The sequence below is a fragment of the Tetrao urogallus genome (genome assembly GCF_951394365.1).
Source record: "Tetrao urogallus genome assembly, chromosome: 9".
NCBI classification, from domain to species: domain Eukaryota; kingdom Metazoa; phylum Chordata; class Aves; order Galliformes; family Phasianidae; genus Tetrao; species Tetrao urogallus.
In genome coordinates, this window is record NC_136822.1 from 2238435 (window position 1) to 2256102 (window position 17668).

A 17668-nucleotide genomic window follows, 5' to 3' on the forward strand; every position below is an offset into this window, starting at 1 on the left:
TTCTGTGCTATGCCTGCAGGTCTGTGTTCTGTAGCTCCACTTGTATAGTCTCTCTCCCAAGCAGTGCAGCTGGAACAGCTTGTAGTAAAGATTCTAATCAGCAACAACTGCTATTTCAGTGAATTGAGTTGTACTTGAAGCAGCAGGCACACACTGCAGAACTCCCTTGATCCATGATCCCTGTACCAGCATGCTGCTGCACAGCCAGAGAGCACAACCTGCCATGTGCTTCCTTTTCTGAGCAGTCAGCCCCTGTGTGATGTGAGTGTAGGTGTGAGAAGCAAAAGAACAGCCAGCCCAGCTCTCCTTTCTACCACCATCTTCAGAAAGAAGTTCAGTTGTCGCCTTTGTTATTGCAGGAATAGTTCTTTATTACAGATGTTTTGCTTAGTAATATTTACTGAGCAATTCAACAAATCATGGTAAATTGAGACTCAGCATTCCTTTAAAGACAAACCTGGCTTTCAGCATCAGGGACAGCTGTAATACAAGAATTGTCCCTATTTTTAAGGCCGCTCTTAGGAAAAATTAATGGAAAACTTTTCTGAATCTGCCACGCTTTCAACAGTCTCCTTAATCCAGGGGAGGTAGTTGGACACTCTGGTGTACACGCCGTATTTTCCCCTTTCAGCACAGCCGTCACCCCAGCTTACGACGCCCAGCAGGAACCAAGTGTTGTGGTAAGACACAGCAAATGGGCCTCCGCTGTCGCCCTTGCAGGCATCCGCAGCTTCGGTGCCGTACCCGGCGCAGAACATGTTGTCTGTCACCAGCCTGCGCGTGGCCTGCTGGCACGTGTCCATGCTCACTACGGGCAGCCGCACCCGCATGAGGAAGCGCAGCGTGGAGCCCCGGCTGTGCGTGGCGCCCCAGCCGCTCACCATCCCCACTCGTCCTTCCTCGGCCAGCAAGGCTGCCAGCTTGGGGCTGGGCAGGCAGATGGGAATGGCGTAATCGTTAAAAACCACCTCGCTGCTCAGGTACAGCAGGGCGATGTCCCCGTCGTAGTTGTTGGAATCGTAGTGCGGATGCGTCCAGCTCCGTTCCACACCTATCTTCTGCTCCTTCAGTTCCCTCTGGTACTTGTCGAAGTCACCTGTAGCCACAACAAGTTAAAGGGAAGCTGCACGTGATGGGCCTGCTCAGTATTGGGGGAGCAGGAAGCTCATGTATCAGTGCTTTGACAAAGGAAGCCAGCTGTGTGAAGTAACTTCTTGGAGTGCAGACGTGATCCTGCAACTCGGCTTTTCCAGTTTGCTTCTTAGGAGCGAACCAACGACAGCAGCAGAGTCCTGGGTAGGGACTTCACCACCAATGTTGTCAAGAACTATTTGGAAGGGCAGCACTCAGGATTCTGACATAAAGATGCAGCACTGGTCTGTGCCAGTTACCTGGGCTGTGTTCTGCTCGCTGCTGCTGTCCCTCTTTTCCTTGAGGTCTCAAGCACAAGGCTGTACTGCAGCACGCCTGGGGTGAGGGTGCCAGCTTGCTACTGCCACCAGTGCTGTTATCTTACCGGGCCCTGAGAAGTGGCAGCACTGAGACACCAAGCCTGCTGCACAATGCTGCCATTTAAAATGAGATCACCTGTGGGTTTGTAGGGGTGCGCAGTGCTGACTGGTACTCACCTATGGTCACGTGGTGAGGTCTGACAAGATCGAGGCAGTGAGCAGCTGTGATCACCCAGCGGCTGTTGATCAAACTCCCTCCACAGAAACCAATATCTCTGCTGTCACGGATCAAAACCTGCGTGAGAACAGCACTGCTGTAGTAGTAGTGACAAAGGGCATGAAGGAGGGATAGTGGAAGTTCCCCTGTTTGCCATTTGCCTTCAGGTTGGGATCCTCTGAAAGGCTCAGGACAAAAATCTCACCTGGGCACATAGACTAGAAATACAAACAGCCATTTCAGAAAGCATCCAGCACCACAAGCAGACAGAAACAAAGTGAACGAGAGCAGAAGAGCCAGCTGCTGTAGTTGAGAAAGCACTAAACATGCAAACAGCAACAAGTGAAACACATGGATCAAAAATGCAGTTTGAGAAATAAATACATGGTGTTTGCTCAAATTACTGCTGACCTAGAGAACCAACCTCAGCAACCATTGCTGAAAGCTGCTCCAGCTGGACCCAGTTGCACAGCAAGCACCCAGGTGTGTTCATTACCTGCCAGGGGCACTGTCCCCGATGACACAACGTTCCTCCAGTTATCCTGGAGTCTCTGTGCTCTGCGGGAGCGCTGGCATTTCTCTGGGGGCACTGAAGTGTGGCTGAGACATCTGCATGGTCACTGGCATGGAGACCCCCAGGCACGTGCTGCACTGCCCCTGTCTTGTCCTGCCCGCTGCTCTGCCCGCTCTGGTTCTGCCCAGAAGTTTTCTCCGCCATTTCCTCCTGCATGGCAGCCGCTGTTGTCTCATTCTGCCAGGCCGGTCCCTCTGTGGGCTGCTGACTGGGGTCCCCACCTTCCTGCCCAGCATCGTCCTCCGCGGCTGTGCTTTGCCCAGATGCATCCTTTAGAGCTTCCTTTTCCCCGGCAGCACTTTGCTTCCCCTTGGCCTGTTTAACTGCAGGAGTTGTGCTGCTGTTCCACGTGGCCGCCTCGTGCCGCGCTTCCTCCAAGGCACGCCGGGCTCTGATCAGGCCACATGGAAACGGGGCTGGGGGAAAAAGAGAAAGGCTGTGAGCAACGGGTGCTTGATGCAGTGTCAGAAGATGCTGGTGGGAGGAACGGACTCATTCCTGCCCCTACTGCTGTCCTGCTCCCCATTTGTGCTTACAGGGACACAGGGCTGCAGGAAGGCTAACCGAGAGGCATCCAAACGTTTCATTTTCCACACACCAAGCACAAGCTCCAGTAGCTGGGTGCACAGTACCTGTTTGCACGCACTTCTTCCCGTCCTCGTGCAGGGTGTAGCCCTTGGCACAGGAGCACTGCACCTGGAAGGAGCTGCTGTCCCAGCAGTACTGCCAGCAGCCACCGTTCTTGTACCAGCACTCCAACTTCTCTGCAGTGGAAGCACAGTGCGAGGTTAGTGCTGCAAACAGGGCCCGGAGAGAGAGGTACTGCAGAGCAGTTAGTGAGGGGGGGAAAGGGAAGGAAAGGGAAGGAATTAGGGACTGAAGGAGAGGCAGGCAGAAAGGTGATGAAAGGAGGGAGGGAGGAAGAAGAGGATGAAGGGAGGAGGGAGAGATGAAGAGTGATGGAAGTGTGAGGGAGAAAATGGAAAAAGACACAGGGAAGGCAGAGAAGAACAGATAAGGTAGGAAGGCTGAAGGGAAGGGTGGGATGAAGGAAGGGAGGCAGGGAGAGAAGGGTAAAGGGAGGGTGGAGGAAATCATAAAGGGAGGTAGGGTGGGAAGGAAGGAAGAGAGGGTTGAGAGAGGAGTGTGTGGTGGTTGGATAAAGTAGGGCAGGAAAAGAGGCAGGAAACCAGAGGGAGAGTGGGAAGAAGGAAGGAAGGGAAATGGAAGGATGGTCCCATCCTTTCCAGAGAAAAGGAGGATAGGAGAAGAGGGGAGGAATTGGTGAGGAGAAGGGGGAAGAATGGAGGGAGAGGAAGGGAAGGAAAGGAGTTAAGGAGAGAGCAAAGAATGGAGGATGGGAAGGCAGGGAGGGAATGAAGGAATTGAGATGTGGAAAGGAAGGGGGAAAAGAAAGGGAGGGATGGAATAAATGAGGTGGGAGGAGATTGAAGGGCAGGACAGAAAGAGGAAGGGAAGATGGGAGAGAGTGAAGGAGGAAGGAAGAGAAGGAGGGAAGAAAGGAAGGAAGGAAGCAAGGCAGCAAGAGAGGAAGTGGGAGATGAGCTCATGCTTTCCACTGGGCTTGCAAAGATCAGTGCAAGAGTGGCAGCTGCTGTGTGACAGACAGTGCTGCCCTCCTGTGCACAACCCATTCTAAAGGGTTAACCTTAACCAACCAACCAGGTATGCACTGCACACATGAAGTCAGCATCGAGAACCCCAATGAAAAGTGTCCAGGGAACAAATCCCAGCCTTAATTCTTCCTTCACTGAATGTCCACGTGTGCGTTCCCCTACTCACCTTTTTCACAGTTGTCTCCTCCAAATTTCGGGGGGCAGATGCAAAAGTAACTGTAGCGTCTTATTTTGCAAACTCCACCATTCTTACAAGGATTTGTAGTGCATGGATTTAAACCTAAGAAAAAACACAGGACAATGTAATTCCAGGGATTGAGAGACGCTTGGTTTTAAATTTCCACAGAATTCCATAAATTACCCAGAAGGAACACAAGAAATGATTATTTGTAATTTTTGTTCTACCCACCTTTGTAGTTGAACCAAAACTCCATCTGCAAGAAGAAATCATGAAAGAAAACAGTCACTAAGTGGCCATACTGTTATTAGTCATTTAGAAAACAAATTTTTGTTTCCATGTAAAGCAAGAGTTTGATTAGGACCATAAAATCCTCTTCATTATCAGCACGCTCCGGAGCAGAGAGCAGCAATTGGATTGTACTGGGATAAAACTCAAAGTGCAAACTCCTGCTTTGCAAGGTCCCCAGCAGAATGCCTGCAGCCTTGCAACCCATCTGGGTGCTATGGGGACAAGGTCCTCCCTCACCTTGTATTGATCTGAGCAAGGCTGAGCCCCCTGAAAAGGCCAGAATCATGCTGCTGGGCTGAGGTGCTCACAAAAAGAAGTTCTGGGTACAGCAGCTGCTGTACAGCTGCTTTTCCAGCACGCAGCTCTTTGAAGACCCTGCACCTAAGGCACCTAAAGGCTAGAAAGCAGCCCAGGCCCCTTGCAGCATTCTGGATATTCCTGCAGATTTGACGCCTAAAGCCAAGAGCTGCAATGTGTGAAATCCTTTCTGCCAACTCCCAGCTGCTGGCAATGCCCAGCAGCACAGACACAAACACACTGCTCACCTGGGGACGGGGAGAGTGCAGCAATTCGTGCCATTCTAACTTGTGCTGAACACTACAGCTCTTTGCTCTGAACCAGGTTAAGGCAAGTGGATTACGTAGCCCCAGAACAGGGCACTATGGAATGAGAGCACCCATGCAGCAAGTTCATCAGGAGTATCATCTGCTCCTCCTCCTGTTCCCCTGCCACCCAAACCAAGCTTCCCCCTGCACGTTTCCCTGCTTTGTGCCTTTATAGCTATCTGAAGAGTTGGGATCTGGAATTAAAAGGACAGAACATTATTTCCTATTGGTAAGTCAACTGAAGTTAGTGTTGGGTTGATCTGTTGGTGGAATCCCTTCCAGGACAAGTCCTTCCAGCTCACTGTTCACTTTTTCACCGTTTTCTCCTGCGAATGGAAGATCTCCTTTGCCTCCTCAAATGAGCACTTCTCCTCATTGCATTCTCTCTCCAAGTTCCCTGGGCGGATCTCTTCTAGAAAATAGTTGGCACGTTTGTGGACCCTCAGCACCTCATGCGCTGCATCTTTCCTCATGAACACTACAAAAACAAAATTGAACCATTGATTTCATCCCTGAAATCTCCTGCTATATTAAAGATTCAATCACCTTTACAAGTGCTGTTTTTGTATTGAAGCTGAGGGAATTTCTGAAGGCCTAAGAACATTGCTGTAATTGCAAATTGTAATTCAAATTTGGGCTTTAATGTCACAAGACAGTACAGGAAAAACAGAACATGGGCCTAAGGAGGAAGTTACAAATGGCTGATGTCTCATGGAAACACAACCAAGTACTCATTTTCCTCTTGTGCATTTCAGGAAGTCCTTCTTGAACCTGCAGGACAGTGTGCTGAGATTCTCTCAAGTCAGTTAGGTTAAAAACATCATTAGAAGTACCCACCTGAATATGAGTATGGACAGCTGCTGTTGATGGAGCACATCAGCAGGATGAACATCGCCAGCGAGGAGCTGCTCTCCATCTCAGTGGGCATTTGGAAAACTCCGACTTTCCTTCAGAGGGAAAAGGTGAATGAGATGAGATGGGTGAGCTGCCACAGCGCCAGCAACGGGCAGCCAGCCTGCAAACAAGACAACGACAAAAGGGAGTAGGAGCAAGAGAAGGGAGAAAGAGAGCAAGTTCTACTGAGTTCGTTTGGATGTGATTTCCATTGTTTCTCCGAGTAATGCCAATGCTGTAGGAATGCCAACAGTTTGCAGGGTGATGTGCACAGATGGACCTAGCCCAGAAAGCAGCACAGGGTCTGATCCAAAGCTCTCAGAAGCGTCAGAGGAGCTGAGATGAGGCAGCAGGCACGAGTCAGGCCCAGCCAGAGCAGCACTCCCAGCCACAGCCCTGCCTGCATTGCCAAGGACTGTGGTGAGGTCTGAGCTCCACAGCAGTCCGTGGTCTCCAATGACAGTGGCTACGGAGTGTTCTGTCAACTAAGACTGCATTTGCAAGCTCCGATTAGGAAACCATGCACCGCATGCCTGGCTCCAAACATGTCTCCCTGCTACCTTCACAGGGGTCTGACAGCACGTACCTCTTTGCTATCTGTGTCATCTGCCAAAAAACAGGATCCAGAATGCATTCGCTTTTACACAGAAACGTGCATTTATACTCACTTTTTTTTTCTTTTATTTTTTAGGGGCGACAGGAAAGAGATTTGGATGCGCACCAGGAAGCGCCGTGAGGTCATGAGGTTGATCATTAACCAGGCACAAATATTGACAGAGGAGAGACAACCTTCTGGATTCCCTGAAACCCACCCGCAATCCAAAATCCAAAGACAATTCCACGTTTCTGCACACACACACGTGTGAATAGAAACAAAAGATCATTAAAAGCATCCCCCAATGATAAGAGTCGCCTCTTTGTAGCAACCTCCTCAGGAGTTTGGTACTGTTGAGAGCAGATTCCTGGAGCCCCCGTTTTCTTTCAGTTGGTGAGATAAGTGACCTGGAAAATACACAAAGCTGCTCTGCAAACATCTTTTGAAACGTGCAAAGCTGTGCAGGTGGACGCGCTGCAGCCTCCTGCAGGCAGGCAAACACTGCCTGCTAACAACCAAAGCTGTTCACTGACATCAGGAGTTCTGCCCTTGGTCAGAGCCCAGCTTTACTGGCTTTGAACACAGCACCATTTTGTTCTTGTAGTTCAATGTGTAGCAAGGCTTCTCAGAGGCACATTTTCATGGTTCAGGTTTTGTGTGGAAGGTTGCTGCTCAAAGAAGTGCAATTCTTTAACATCCGTCAGTCCCTAAATTCATTCCAAATTAAAAAAGGGGAGGGGGAAACAAAGAAAAAGGAGTGAGACAGAGACTGGTGGCTGAGGTACTCTGGTTTCAGCTTACCTCCAACTCGTTTGTTGTTGGCCTGTTTGTTGTTTCTTGTATGCATGAATCAACTTCTCTGCTCGCTTTGTAAATGTGAGCAGCTCATAAGTCAACAAGACAAGTCTGCAGGCCTAAGACGTATTACTATATTATTTTCCCTACAAATTCTAATACAACTGGGTTGTTCTTTCATTTCAGAATCTCATCACGAGAGCAAACTGATCACTGATCCAAACAGGGCTCCAAATCCCAAAGGGGATACTGGAAGCCTGCACCCACTACAGCACGGCTGGTTTCCCCTTTTCTCTGTAGGACCAATTGCATTGAGCAGGCTCGTGTATCAAGATTAAAAACAAGCAGGAACTGTGATTGCATTCAATTTCATTTAGACTATTCCAACTTCCCTACTTTGCTTACTGGCATACCAACAGAAGTATTGATAGGGATGCAAACACACATAAAACTATCAGTAAGTAAAAGGAACACTAATGCAGCCTGCAGCTGAATAGAAATGAACAAAACAGTTTGCTTAGTTTGCTAATTAGACCAGATCTACAGACATGACAATAAATAGAGCATGCAAGAGTTTGCAATTAAGCCTCTTTTCTTAAGTCACAGCAGAGTTCCCACTGACTTTCAAGGAACTCTGAGTAGCTACAATCAGTCACTGTGTTTGCAAGGAACAGAAACAACAGAGGAGATCTACTGAGCTGCTACATCAGCTTGACCTGCAAGCACTGGATTCAAATGTGAATGATTGGAGGCAGTGATGAAGTTAAGAAAACTGCATTTTGTTGAAAGTCAAATCACACAAACACAAAGCAAACCAGCACAGTTACTGCAGCTGCTGTGTTAGAGCTGAAATGACAGAACTGGATGAAGAAGTATTCAACTTTAAACATCTTCTCAATAGACCTCTCTGGCATTCTCCCCAGCGCCCACTGGGTTCAGTCATTTCACACCTAGCAGGCAGGTCTGTTAGACAACAGGCCATTCTTGTTACAACTCTGTGCAGCCTCTCAGCACAACGGGGTACAGTACACCTCTTGCCTGTAAGGCCTAAGCAGGACCACGCTACATATAAACAACAGAACTTGGAGAAAGTAGCACGTGAGGTTAACAGATACTCAGCATTTAATATTGTAGATGCGACAGCACATTACACCTCATACCATCACTAGCACAGCACACAGCCACAGTATTCCAGGCTCAAAGCACCAGAATCAACCCCTCCAGGAACCTGACATCTTATTTATGTGGTGCTGGATCCATTCCAGGTACTGACTGACTTTGGTGTACACTCCAAACTTCTCCTTTTTTCCACAGCCTTCTCCCCAGCTCACCAGTCCTACCAAAAACCAAGTATCCTGATATTTAGTGACCATCGGTCCTCCGCTGTCCCCACTGCAGGAATCCTTCCTGTCTCCCAGACTCCCCGCACACAGCATGTTGTCAGAGATGGTGTTTGTCATCACTTGGGCGCACTCATTCTTGGGAACGATGGGGATTTCGATGTAGCTGAGGAGAGCAGAGTAATTCCTCATCTCATCGCTTGTGCTGCCCCAACCGGTCACCAGCATCTGCCTGCCCTTGGTTGTCAGCTCGTGCTCTGCCAGGTCCCGCGTGGGAAGGCAGATGGGCAGGGCGTACTTGTCATACATGGCGGGCTCTGCCAAGTGCAGCATGGCGATGTCGTTGTCTGAGGTCAGCTTGCTGTAATTCTCATGGCGCACGTATCTGTCAACACGAATGGTTTGCTCGCTGGGCTCCGTACGGAGACGGTGGTATTTACCTGCAGGGGCAAAGAGGGAGATGAGAGCTGCTTCTGGGCTTCTGACTCCTCAGAACAAAGGGAGCTTTCCTGGCTTCCATCACCAAAGCAACTGGATTATATCGAAGGTTAACAGCGTTCTACTCGAGAGACAAAGTGTGAACTTTCCAGATCTGCCCACGCCGTGAATGCGTGCTGTACTGATTTAATGCCCTACAGCTGTGATCAGCTGAGAAGCTGAAACTGCTCAATATTCCCCTGCTGAGTTCATATTATAGCACACCTGTGTAACTCCAGAGATGTTCATGGGGAGGAACCCAGCTGTCCTGGAGCCAGCACAGCCAGTGCACAGCAAAGGAAGACATTTACATTATACATGTGCTGTATAACCAGCATCTGAATGTCTGCATCTCAGGTTTCAAAGGATAAATGTGACTAACTGATAACACCATCCCACCCTAAAATTGTGCACCTGTATCTTAAGGATTCTTCGACCACTTAAGACTCCTCTATTTCTGTTTGTGCTGCGTGATCGGCCACTTCATGGGCTGAGCAGTTATGCAAAAATAAGCTGGAAGTTAAGCTGAAAGAGGCCAGAAAGGGGAGAACAATTCATTTATGTGTGATACAATGGAGAAGAAAGATATCTGATAGGATGTGAGGAAGTAGCCACCAAAAAGTCACATTTCTGTGCTATTTAAGCTTAATTTCAATGTCTGTTTCAGTACCTACTCGATAAAAACACTTCTCCCTTGGGAATCCATTCATTCTGCAAACCCAAGGGTGCTTTCCATCTCAGTCACTCTGTGGGTGAGCTGCAAGTTGCTCTTTATGATCACCTTTCCAAATGCAGGCTACACCACACCGTCCTTCCAGTTTGCCCCCTTCCAATTAACTTTTCAGTTCCCTCAGTCTTACTTGGATCCTTCCAAACAAATCCTTAAAGTTCCTCTGACTTCGCACTACCAAGGTCACTTGCCATGCTTGAGCCTCTCAATGGGGTATTGCTGCTAGTGTTTCTTGTCTGTTTTTCTTTCTTTTTCCTGTGTTTCCAAGAATGGGGACTTTATAATTCAGAGCAGCTCCAGAAACAGATTCTCAAAAGACTCCACGAAGTCCAGCTTTGAACCTTGGACTTCTAGACCCCTTATTTCTGATCCTCTCCTCTTGTTCCTTTGCAGACAGCCAGCGGCCATTTAATATGTGTCCACAGTAGGCAGTTCAGACTGCTCAAACCCCTCTAGACATCACCTAGAGGACTTCCTATCACCAAGCCATCACTCACAAAACAAGCGTTTTTCTTCCATCTTGACTCCTCTTTCTGGCAGCAGCACCCTGGGAGCACATCTCCTCGCTCTGTTCTCCCACTCCGCAGCTGCTGTGACAAAGGGCTGACTGGCAGACACCCAAGGGTAAGGGGCAGGGTTCTACTCTGATCTTCACACATACAACTCTGCTTCACATGCAGGAGCAAGTGCCACAGGAAGGAGGTTTGGGATGTTCTCAGATCCATCTTCCAAGTATCTACTCTGAGATCTAACTTTCCACTTCAGACATGAACAAATACAGCTACCAGAACACTCTCCAAGATCATGAGTGCAAACCCAGACGTGAGCCTTCCCTCCAGTTTTGTTCTTACAGTTGGTGAACAGGAGGTGCAACAGGAGAAGGCCAGAAGACTGATGGGCTGGAGGCAGGTCAGGTACCACCCCTGCAGTCAATACAAACACCTTCATTCCTGCCCCACAGCTCAACTCTGCACGTGCAGACGTGGCAATGTCTCCACTCAAACTGTTCCGTGTATCTCAAGGTTGTCTTAAAGCTCCTTTCTGCTCAACCAGGAGCATAACTTCATTCTTTCTTCTCTATTGGTGAAGACTCAAGATGTTCTGCACATCCACCCTCTCTCCACTGCCTCCTACACCACAGTAAACCACTCTTATGTGGTTTCTATCATCTCACCACAGTAAGGTTCCTCCAGGTTTGATGGAAGGAGTCCTCTCACATATGCCACAACTCAGTCCGCAGCCACACACTTGTTTTTTCTTCTATTAATGAGGAAGGTCTTTCAAGGCAGCTGGGAGAGTGGGATTTAAATCTGAGCCCTTTTTGCTGGTTATCCTTGCACCGTAAATTACTCCGCTTACTCGCCCTGAATTTATGTGTGAGATGTTTCTTGAGTTTCATTTAAGCCAAACAAATCAATCTCTCAAACCATGGCTTTCAAGCACTGGCACTTCCATGGAAAATCACTTATGCTCCACCTTTGTATCTGATTAGCATGTGACTTTCTGGACAGAGTTTCTTTGCTATCCCAGCTGAAAGCTGATCACACTGCACAGATGCCCACCAGGACCTGCAGTACAAGACCAGGTTGCAGTGATTTCCTTGCAGCCTTTCCCTAGCTAAAGAAAAGGGTAGATGTGGCACTTGGGGACATGGTGTGGTGCCTGTAGTGGTGATGGGTTGGCAGTTGGACTAAATGACCTTGGAGGTCTTTTACAACCTTAATTGTCCTGATTTTCCCACTAATTAATCCCCTTCAAGTAACATCAAAGCTACATCTAGCACTCTGAAGCATTCTAGTTGGAACCAGATGAGCTCGAGGGTCCCTTCAAACACCACTTCTGATGACTGCTTTTCCCTAAAGCATTCCAAGGCCCTTTACCAAGTTACAGGCTTTTGCTTCTTGGGACTCACTATAACTGAATAAATGTATGCTAAGCAATCAATTAACAGGAAAGAAAATAGCTTAGAAACTGGAAGTGTTTGGAGGTGTGTAGTCTGTGTGCGATTTCAAAGCTAGACATTCACTTCTATTTTGATGTCTCTCTGTGGAAGAGGGGGATATTCTAGCACTAAAAGGACCCAAGGATATATCACATATTTCTCCATTCATCCTGTATGTTGAACAAGGAATGACTGACATAAACACACCCATCCCTGTGTGCCCTAGGGTCTGAGGTCTCAAAAGTGTGCACACCCATGCATACAGACAGTACATTTCCAAGGTTTTCCACAATTACTGGGAACAACCCAGCCCTTCACCAAAGGAGAAAGGAAGCAGTAAACCTGCCGTGTCTTCAACAGTGGTACATAGAAAACAGTAAGAAAAAAAGTCTACTTCAATGTGACTGGAACTCGGATTATTTTTGTCCATTAATTGAGCAGCAGTGCTGCATTCAGCACACGTTTTTTCATGCTTAAGAGTAGCAGTGCCAGTAACGCAGTGATGTAGTTCTGCAACACTTTCCTCCTTTTTTACTGTAACTCTCTCAAGTAATGCTGTTTAAATGCATCAAAAGGTAGGAAGAGGCACTGTGACATTCTCCTCCTGAGCTCAAGGCTTTACACTTCGTAAGTTTTTTCCTTGCCAGTCTTAGGAGGATCTTGAATATTTTCATGGACAGAAAAGCACAAGCAGAAGAGATTTCTCAAAAGTGACTTCTAAGTCTTTCTACTATACAGACAATCAGCAGTGTTCTGAATCAGCTCACTGCCATGCTAAGGTTGACAGTGGCTCAGATGAAATCAGTTTTACTGATCCTTTTTGATCTGTGCTGTGGTGCAAGCTAAGCACTTCCTAGACAACCTGCTTCTCCATCCAGGGGGATTTCTGCCTTTATAACCCACCGGTCTTTCTCCTGAGGTGACGTAAGCTGGGAATATTCAGAGAAGTGCTTAAAAAGAAAGGGCTGGATTTTTTCCATACCAAGTCTTACTTTGAGAGTCTCTCCCATCTCAACGCAGTGTGCAGCTGTTAGGACCCAGGAGGGATGGATGAGAACACCTCCACACAGGAATTTCCCTTTCAGATTTTGCAGCATAACCTGAAACAAAGAAACATCAAGGTGTGACACTGCAGGAAGCACAGCTCACAAGATACAGCATGCATTTTCCTTTGTGGTTGAAATATGCACACACGGATCAAACACCAAAGCATATCGTGCTCACTGAAGCCCAAGCTCTACAAAAGTAACAAGGTTTCTGTAGAACATCTACAAAAACAATTGAATATTCTTCCCAAATAAGGGCTGGCTTCACCCAAACCAGCAAGGGACAATGCTGGTCACTGCAAGAACAGGCTGTGCTACTTCAAAAGGGCACATGACAACAGTTTCAGCTCAGACTCCAACTCTCCTACGATGGCATAACAGGGCCTTCAGTATCAGAGACAGGCAGGCCCTGATGATAAACATTCACTACTTCCATGACACGCTCTGTGAGGTCTCCTCTTTCTCTGTGGCATCTCAGCCTGCTCTGTAAAGCTGTCACGTATTTGGCTGATTAAACCTGATAACTTGAATTTATGACAGACAAGGCTTACAGGAAAAGACTTCTGCAGAAAAAGGGGAGAAGGTTACCTCCAGCTCCCACAGTAATGCAGTTACAATAGCTGGAGAGAGCACCAGGCACCGTGAAATGATGAATGGCATTCCCTAGCAGGGAGCAACAGAGCAGTAAATGCCACTACCCTCCTCTCAACACTGCTGGCAAAGTAAAAAAATCTTGTGAACAATGACAAGGCCAAGAGTGCTAACAGATATTTCTCCCTGTTACTCCAAATGTTGGGCTGCTTTTGAAGGAGCTGAGCAAATAATCTGCCAGGATTATTAACAGAGGAGTCTTGCTGGAGCAGGCAGAGAAAGACTCTTTACTCCTTACCTGCCAAGGGCTAAAACCCCTTCCTCCTGAATTTCCCCCAATAAGCCGAATATTGAATTCTGCTTTGCCTTCAATGTAGTCCATTTTCACTCGTCCACAGGGGAACTCCACTAGAGAAAACACAGAGAAATTAACTGGCACAGAGCAGCTCACCCAACAGAACATCTCTCAGAGCAACCCCTCTGTCTCTAATCCAGGCAGTACTACACATCATCTTTAGGAACTCCTCAATGATTGCAGAGCAGGCAGTTTCCTGTTTCACCTGCGAATCTCCATGAGGCAAACACAGGCACAATTTAGGCTCTTAGTGGCCATAAAGTGGGCCTGGGTTTGGGAAATACAGGCACGGAATTCCTCTGCACGAAATGGATGCTCTGAAAATTAGTACGAAGTGCACTGCAAGCATATTTCCCTTAAAACGCTCTTATTTCATGTCCAAGTAATTCTCTGTGACAACTCCCGTGGACATCCTCCTCTTACCTACAGGTGTGCACATGTTATGGTCGTTCATCAGCTGGTAGCCAGACGCACAGCTGCAGTAGCGGCACTGCTTGGCAGGGTCCTCCTTGCAGAAATGCTGACATCCTCCATTATCCACAGAACAGTTATTGTATTTGACCTCTGGGAAAAAAAGAAGCAAGACAGGAGAAGCTGGAGAGCCAAAGAGTCACAGCAGGTGGCAAAACGGCATCCTGATTCAAGTGACAAACAGCTAACAGCACATCTGGGGTGAGAGCTGCAGGCTCTTGTGGCAAGTAGGGCCCTTCAGACAGCAAACAGACCTCGAACAAGGCAGTGGGGAGATGAAGAACCCAGAGATAACTGCCAGGGCAGGCAGGCTGGAGAACAGAAAATTCTCTATCACTGACCAGTGGTGGAAGGTGGTGATGATACAAGATGCAGATGCTCATAATTAAATACACTACTCAGCTTTTCTCCAGGGAAGACATCGTTCCAGTAATGACATTTTCAGTGGATTGTTTTTCCCTCTCTATTGCAAAACCAACAACCAACCAACCAACCAACCAAACTCACCTGTACTGACTGTTTTAAAGTCACTGATCCTTTACAGAACCATTTCCAGTGCTTTTGTAAAACACAGATTTTTCAGATTTCCAAACCTCTCGCATGGAAACACAAACTTCAGTAAGAACTGATGATCCTTCTACTGCATTATGAAGCAACAGAGAAATCACACCAGTAGTGAAAGCGAGTATACCTTGCAATGGCAGAATTGCTGGTCCCTGTACGCAGAGATCCCCATCACAAAGAATGTTTTTTTATATATATCATGGATTAAAGGCAGCATTACCATAATTGCACTGAGCTCCCTCCCAGCCTTTGTCACAGATGCAGGAATACGATCCAATATTGTCCTTGCAGGCCCCATTGGAACAAGGCTTCTGTGCACACTGATCTCCATCTGGAACACGCAGTTAAGAGCCTGAGCTCTGGCTCAGAGCAAACACAAAAACAAGCAGATTCCTGATCCCCAGGCACCATGCACAGCTTCTGCCTCCACACGGTGATAACTGTGGGGCTGGCGCAGATAAAGGCGTTTGTTTATGCTTTGAATTACAACTGCAGAAGGAGTGGAGTGGGCAGAAAGGAAAGAAAGTAAAACCTGAGGCAGCCAGGGCAGAGGCAAGTTACTGCAGGAGCAGAGAGCAATAACTGGGGCTTCTCTTTGGGCCATGCCAGGCAGGGACAGAGCAGCAGAGATCGCTCTTGCCCAGTGCCTCAGCTGTGGGGAGGTGACTGATAATGGGCACAGATGCACGTGAGATATTTTAAGAGGCTGGTTATACAATAGGACTGGAAAACGTACTTTACATGCCCCGTTTAACAGAGAATGAAAATACAAACTAGTAAGCAACACATGGCAGCAGAATGCAGAGCACCAGCAAACCTTGAAGAAACACAGACAGATGATTGAGAAAGAAATTTACTTACCTACATACTTGTTCCAAAACTCTAGCTGTAGAGAAACAACATTTACATTAAGGCCAGAGGCAGATTTTTCACAAGCAAGGGATTTGAAATGTACCACAGTCTTGGTCAACACAGCACAGCACTCTAGTCAGCTAGGTCTCTTCCTTCTTGGCAGCACAGTGACATGCATGGTTAACAAAAGTGGCCAACCCCCATCGTTCATATATTGCAGCCATGAGCCTACTCAGCACAGATCTCCCCTGCCCTGCTTGCAGCCCCACCACCACCACGACCCCTCAGTATCCCCCCAGATTCTCTTTTCTGGTTGCTTACTGCCAGGCAAGTCACTCATGTTCTCAGTGCAAAACTACATTTGTGCCCAGTTGGGAGGCAAAACTGGGGAAGGCTGTAAGAAGACTCTGGGGCCTGAGGGATGGCAAGGACTGGATCATCCTAAATAGCAAGCCCACTGCATTTGATGCAACAGTAAGACTCTATGAAAAAAAAAGACAAAAAAACAAGCTCATACTCATTGACAAGGTGTGGAAAGGGGCAGCAACCAGTGATGTTTACAGTTACGTCCATCCCCCAGGAGGCTGGGGGATGTGGGGAGGAGCTAATGATATGAGAAATGTTTGCCTGGCACAGATGGCAGTCTGGAGACATACAGACTAACAAAAACACAGTGGCAGCAAGAATAGGCAGTGGGGTCAAGCAGGGATTGGAATCCTGGGATGTAAAGCACAAAATTGGGTCTGGTGGGACATGTGTGAACAGCCAAGTGCCACAGCCCAAACAAGCAGTGATAACTTGACAATCACCACAACACACTGAATGCCCTACCTTCAGAGTCAGGAGTGCTGACAGCAACACCTCCTATGCCCCAGACTACAATACTTTGACAAACAATCTATCGGTTTAGTCTTATGTTCCTCCAACTTACTGTGGCTTCCTTGGTTTCAAATATCTCACTGGCCTCCTCAAAGTCGCACATCTCCTCGTTGCACTCACGTTCCAGAGAACCTGGTTTCACCTCCTCCAGGAAAGAGTTGGCCCGCTTCTGGATTTTCAGGACTTGGTTTGCATCCTTGTAGCTGTAAAATACTAGAAGCAAAAACGTGAGCGTGGGGAAGCAGGGAAGAGAGCAGCCTGAAAAACAGCAGCTGGCAGGGAGCAGAAATCATGCTCACAGTGACTGGAATGGGGTGAAGGCACACTTACTCGAGGTATGGCACACTGGTGAGGAGCAGGCAGCCAGCAGCACCCCTATAGTGATGAGCTTCCACATGCTGCAGCAGAAGTCCCCTTGGAAGAACAGCCAGGTGTGAAGGGGAGCATGCAGTGAGCTGCAGCACGGCCCCACGCTGGAGGCTGGATCTGCTCAGGCAGCTCAGGTTTTCCTCACTTCTTTATCATACAGCAGCTCCCTCACAGAATGCTGTTTCTCTCTGATGTCAGCTCCAAGGTGGTTTGTCAGAGCCCCCCAGCCTGCTTCCAGATCCCTCCAACCCACCAGCAGCTCGCCCAGAGCATTCCCTATCGGCCCCAGCACCTCCCCTTGCCATCAGACACTTCTGACAAACTTTATGCTTAATTAAATTAAGCTGATCTTTGAAACCCTGAGTGATACCATATCTTTGAGGCACTTACTGCTTTATTCAGTGTGAATCAGCGTGATTTATTCTTCCGCCATGAGCTCTGCTGGAACTTGGGTTAATCCATAACTTCAGCTATTTACTTTTTAGAGTGACATGAAGTGCTTTCCCTTTAGTCATTAAGCAAACAGTGCTCAGGGGGAGCTCAACAGTTTACCTGCATGGAAAAGTGAAACAGTTGTCCTCTCTGCCTTTTCAAATCCATTCTGTGCTATTTTTCCCCATCAATTTCATCAGTTTCGGAACTCATGGCATCCAAACTGCAGCTGGGGAAGGTGCGTGTGCACTGAAGCTCTGCTGATACGTTCTTCATCCTTGACTCAGCTGTGATTAATGACAACAGATGAGTGCTGAAAATACACGTTATAAAACACACCTTAAGACAGGAAACGTAACAGGAAACTCAAGAAGAAACAAACG

General features: G+C 47.8%; 2 protein-coding genes across 3 annotated transcripts; both read right to left on the reverse strand.

Annotated features, from left to right (window-relative positions):
* Window positions 1-518: 518 nt before the first annotated feature.
* On the reverse strand, window positions 519-5890 carry LOC306949736 (coagulation factor IX-like; the record flags this gene model as incomplete). Its single annotated transcript, XM_079539742.1, has 8 exons — window positions 5791-5890; window positions 5271-5431; window positions 4289-4313; window positions 4046-4159; window positions 2875-3006; window positions 2165-2658; window positions 1629-1746; window positions 519-1096 (listed from the first exon to the last, which is right to left on the reverse strand). The coding sequence occupies exons 1-8, from the start codon at window positions 5879-5881 to the stop codon at window positions 519-521; spliced, it is 1713 nt and encodes a 570-aa protein (XP_079395868.1). The 5' UTR covers window positions 5882-5890.
* A 2558-nt stretch (window positions 5891-8448) lies between these two features.
* Window positions 8449-16881, reverse strand: LOC306949735 (vitamin K-dependent protein C-like; the record flags this gene model as incomplete). Of its 2 annotated transcripts, none has more annotated exons than XM_079539740.1 (8): window positions 8449-9017; window positions 12709-12826; window positions 13662-13771; window positions 14142-14282; window positions 14974-15084; window positions 15615-15639; window positions 16537-16697; window positions 16815-16881. In XM_079539740.1, the coding sequence occupies 8 exons, from the start codon at window positions 16879-16881 to the stop codon at window positions 8449-8451; spliced, it is 1302 nt and encodes a 433-aa protein (XP_079395866.1). The 2 variants fall into 2 exon arrangements, with proteins under 2 accessions (XP_079395866.1, XP_079395867.1); XM_079539741.1 differs by having other exon boundaries at window positions 8931-9017; window positions 12719-12826.
* Window positions 16882-17668: the final 787 nt, after the last annotated feature.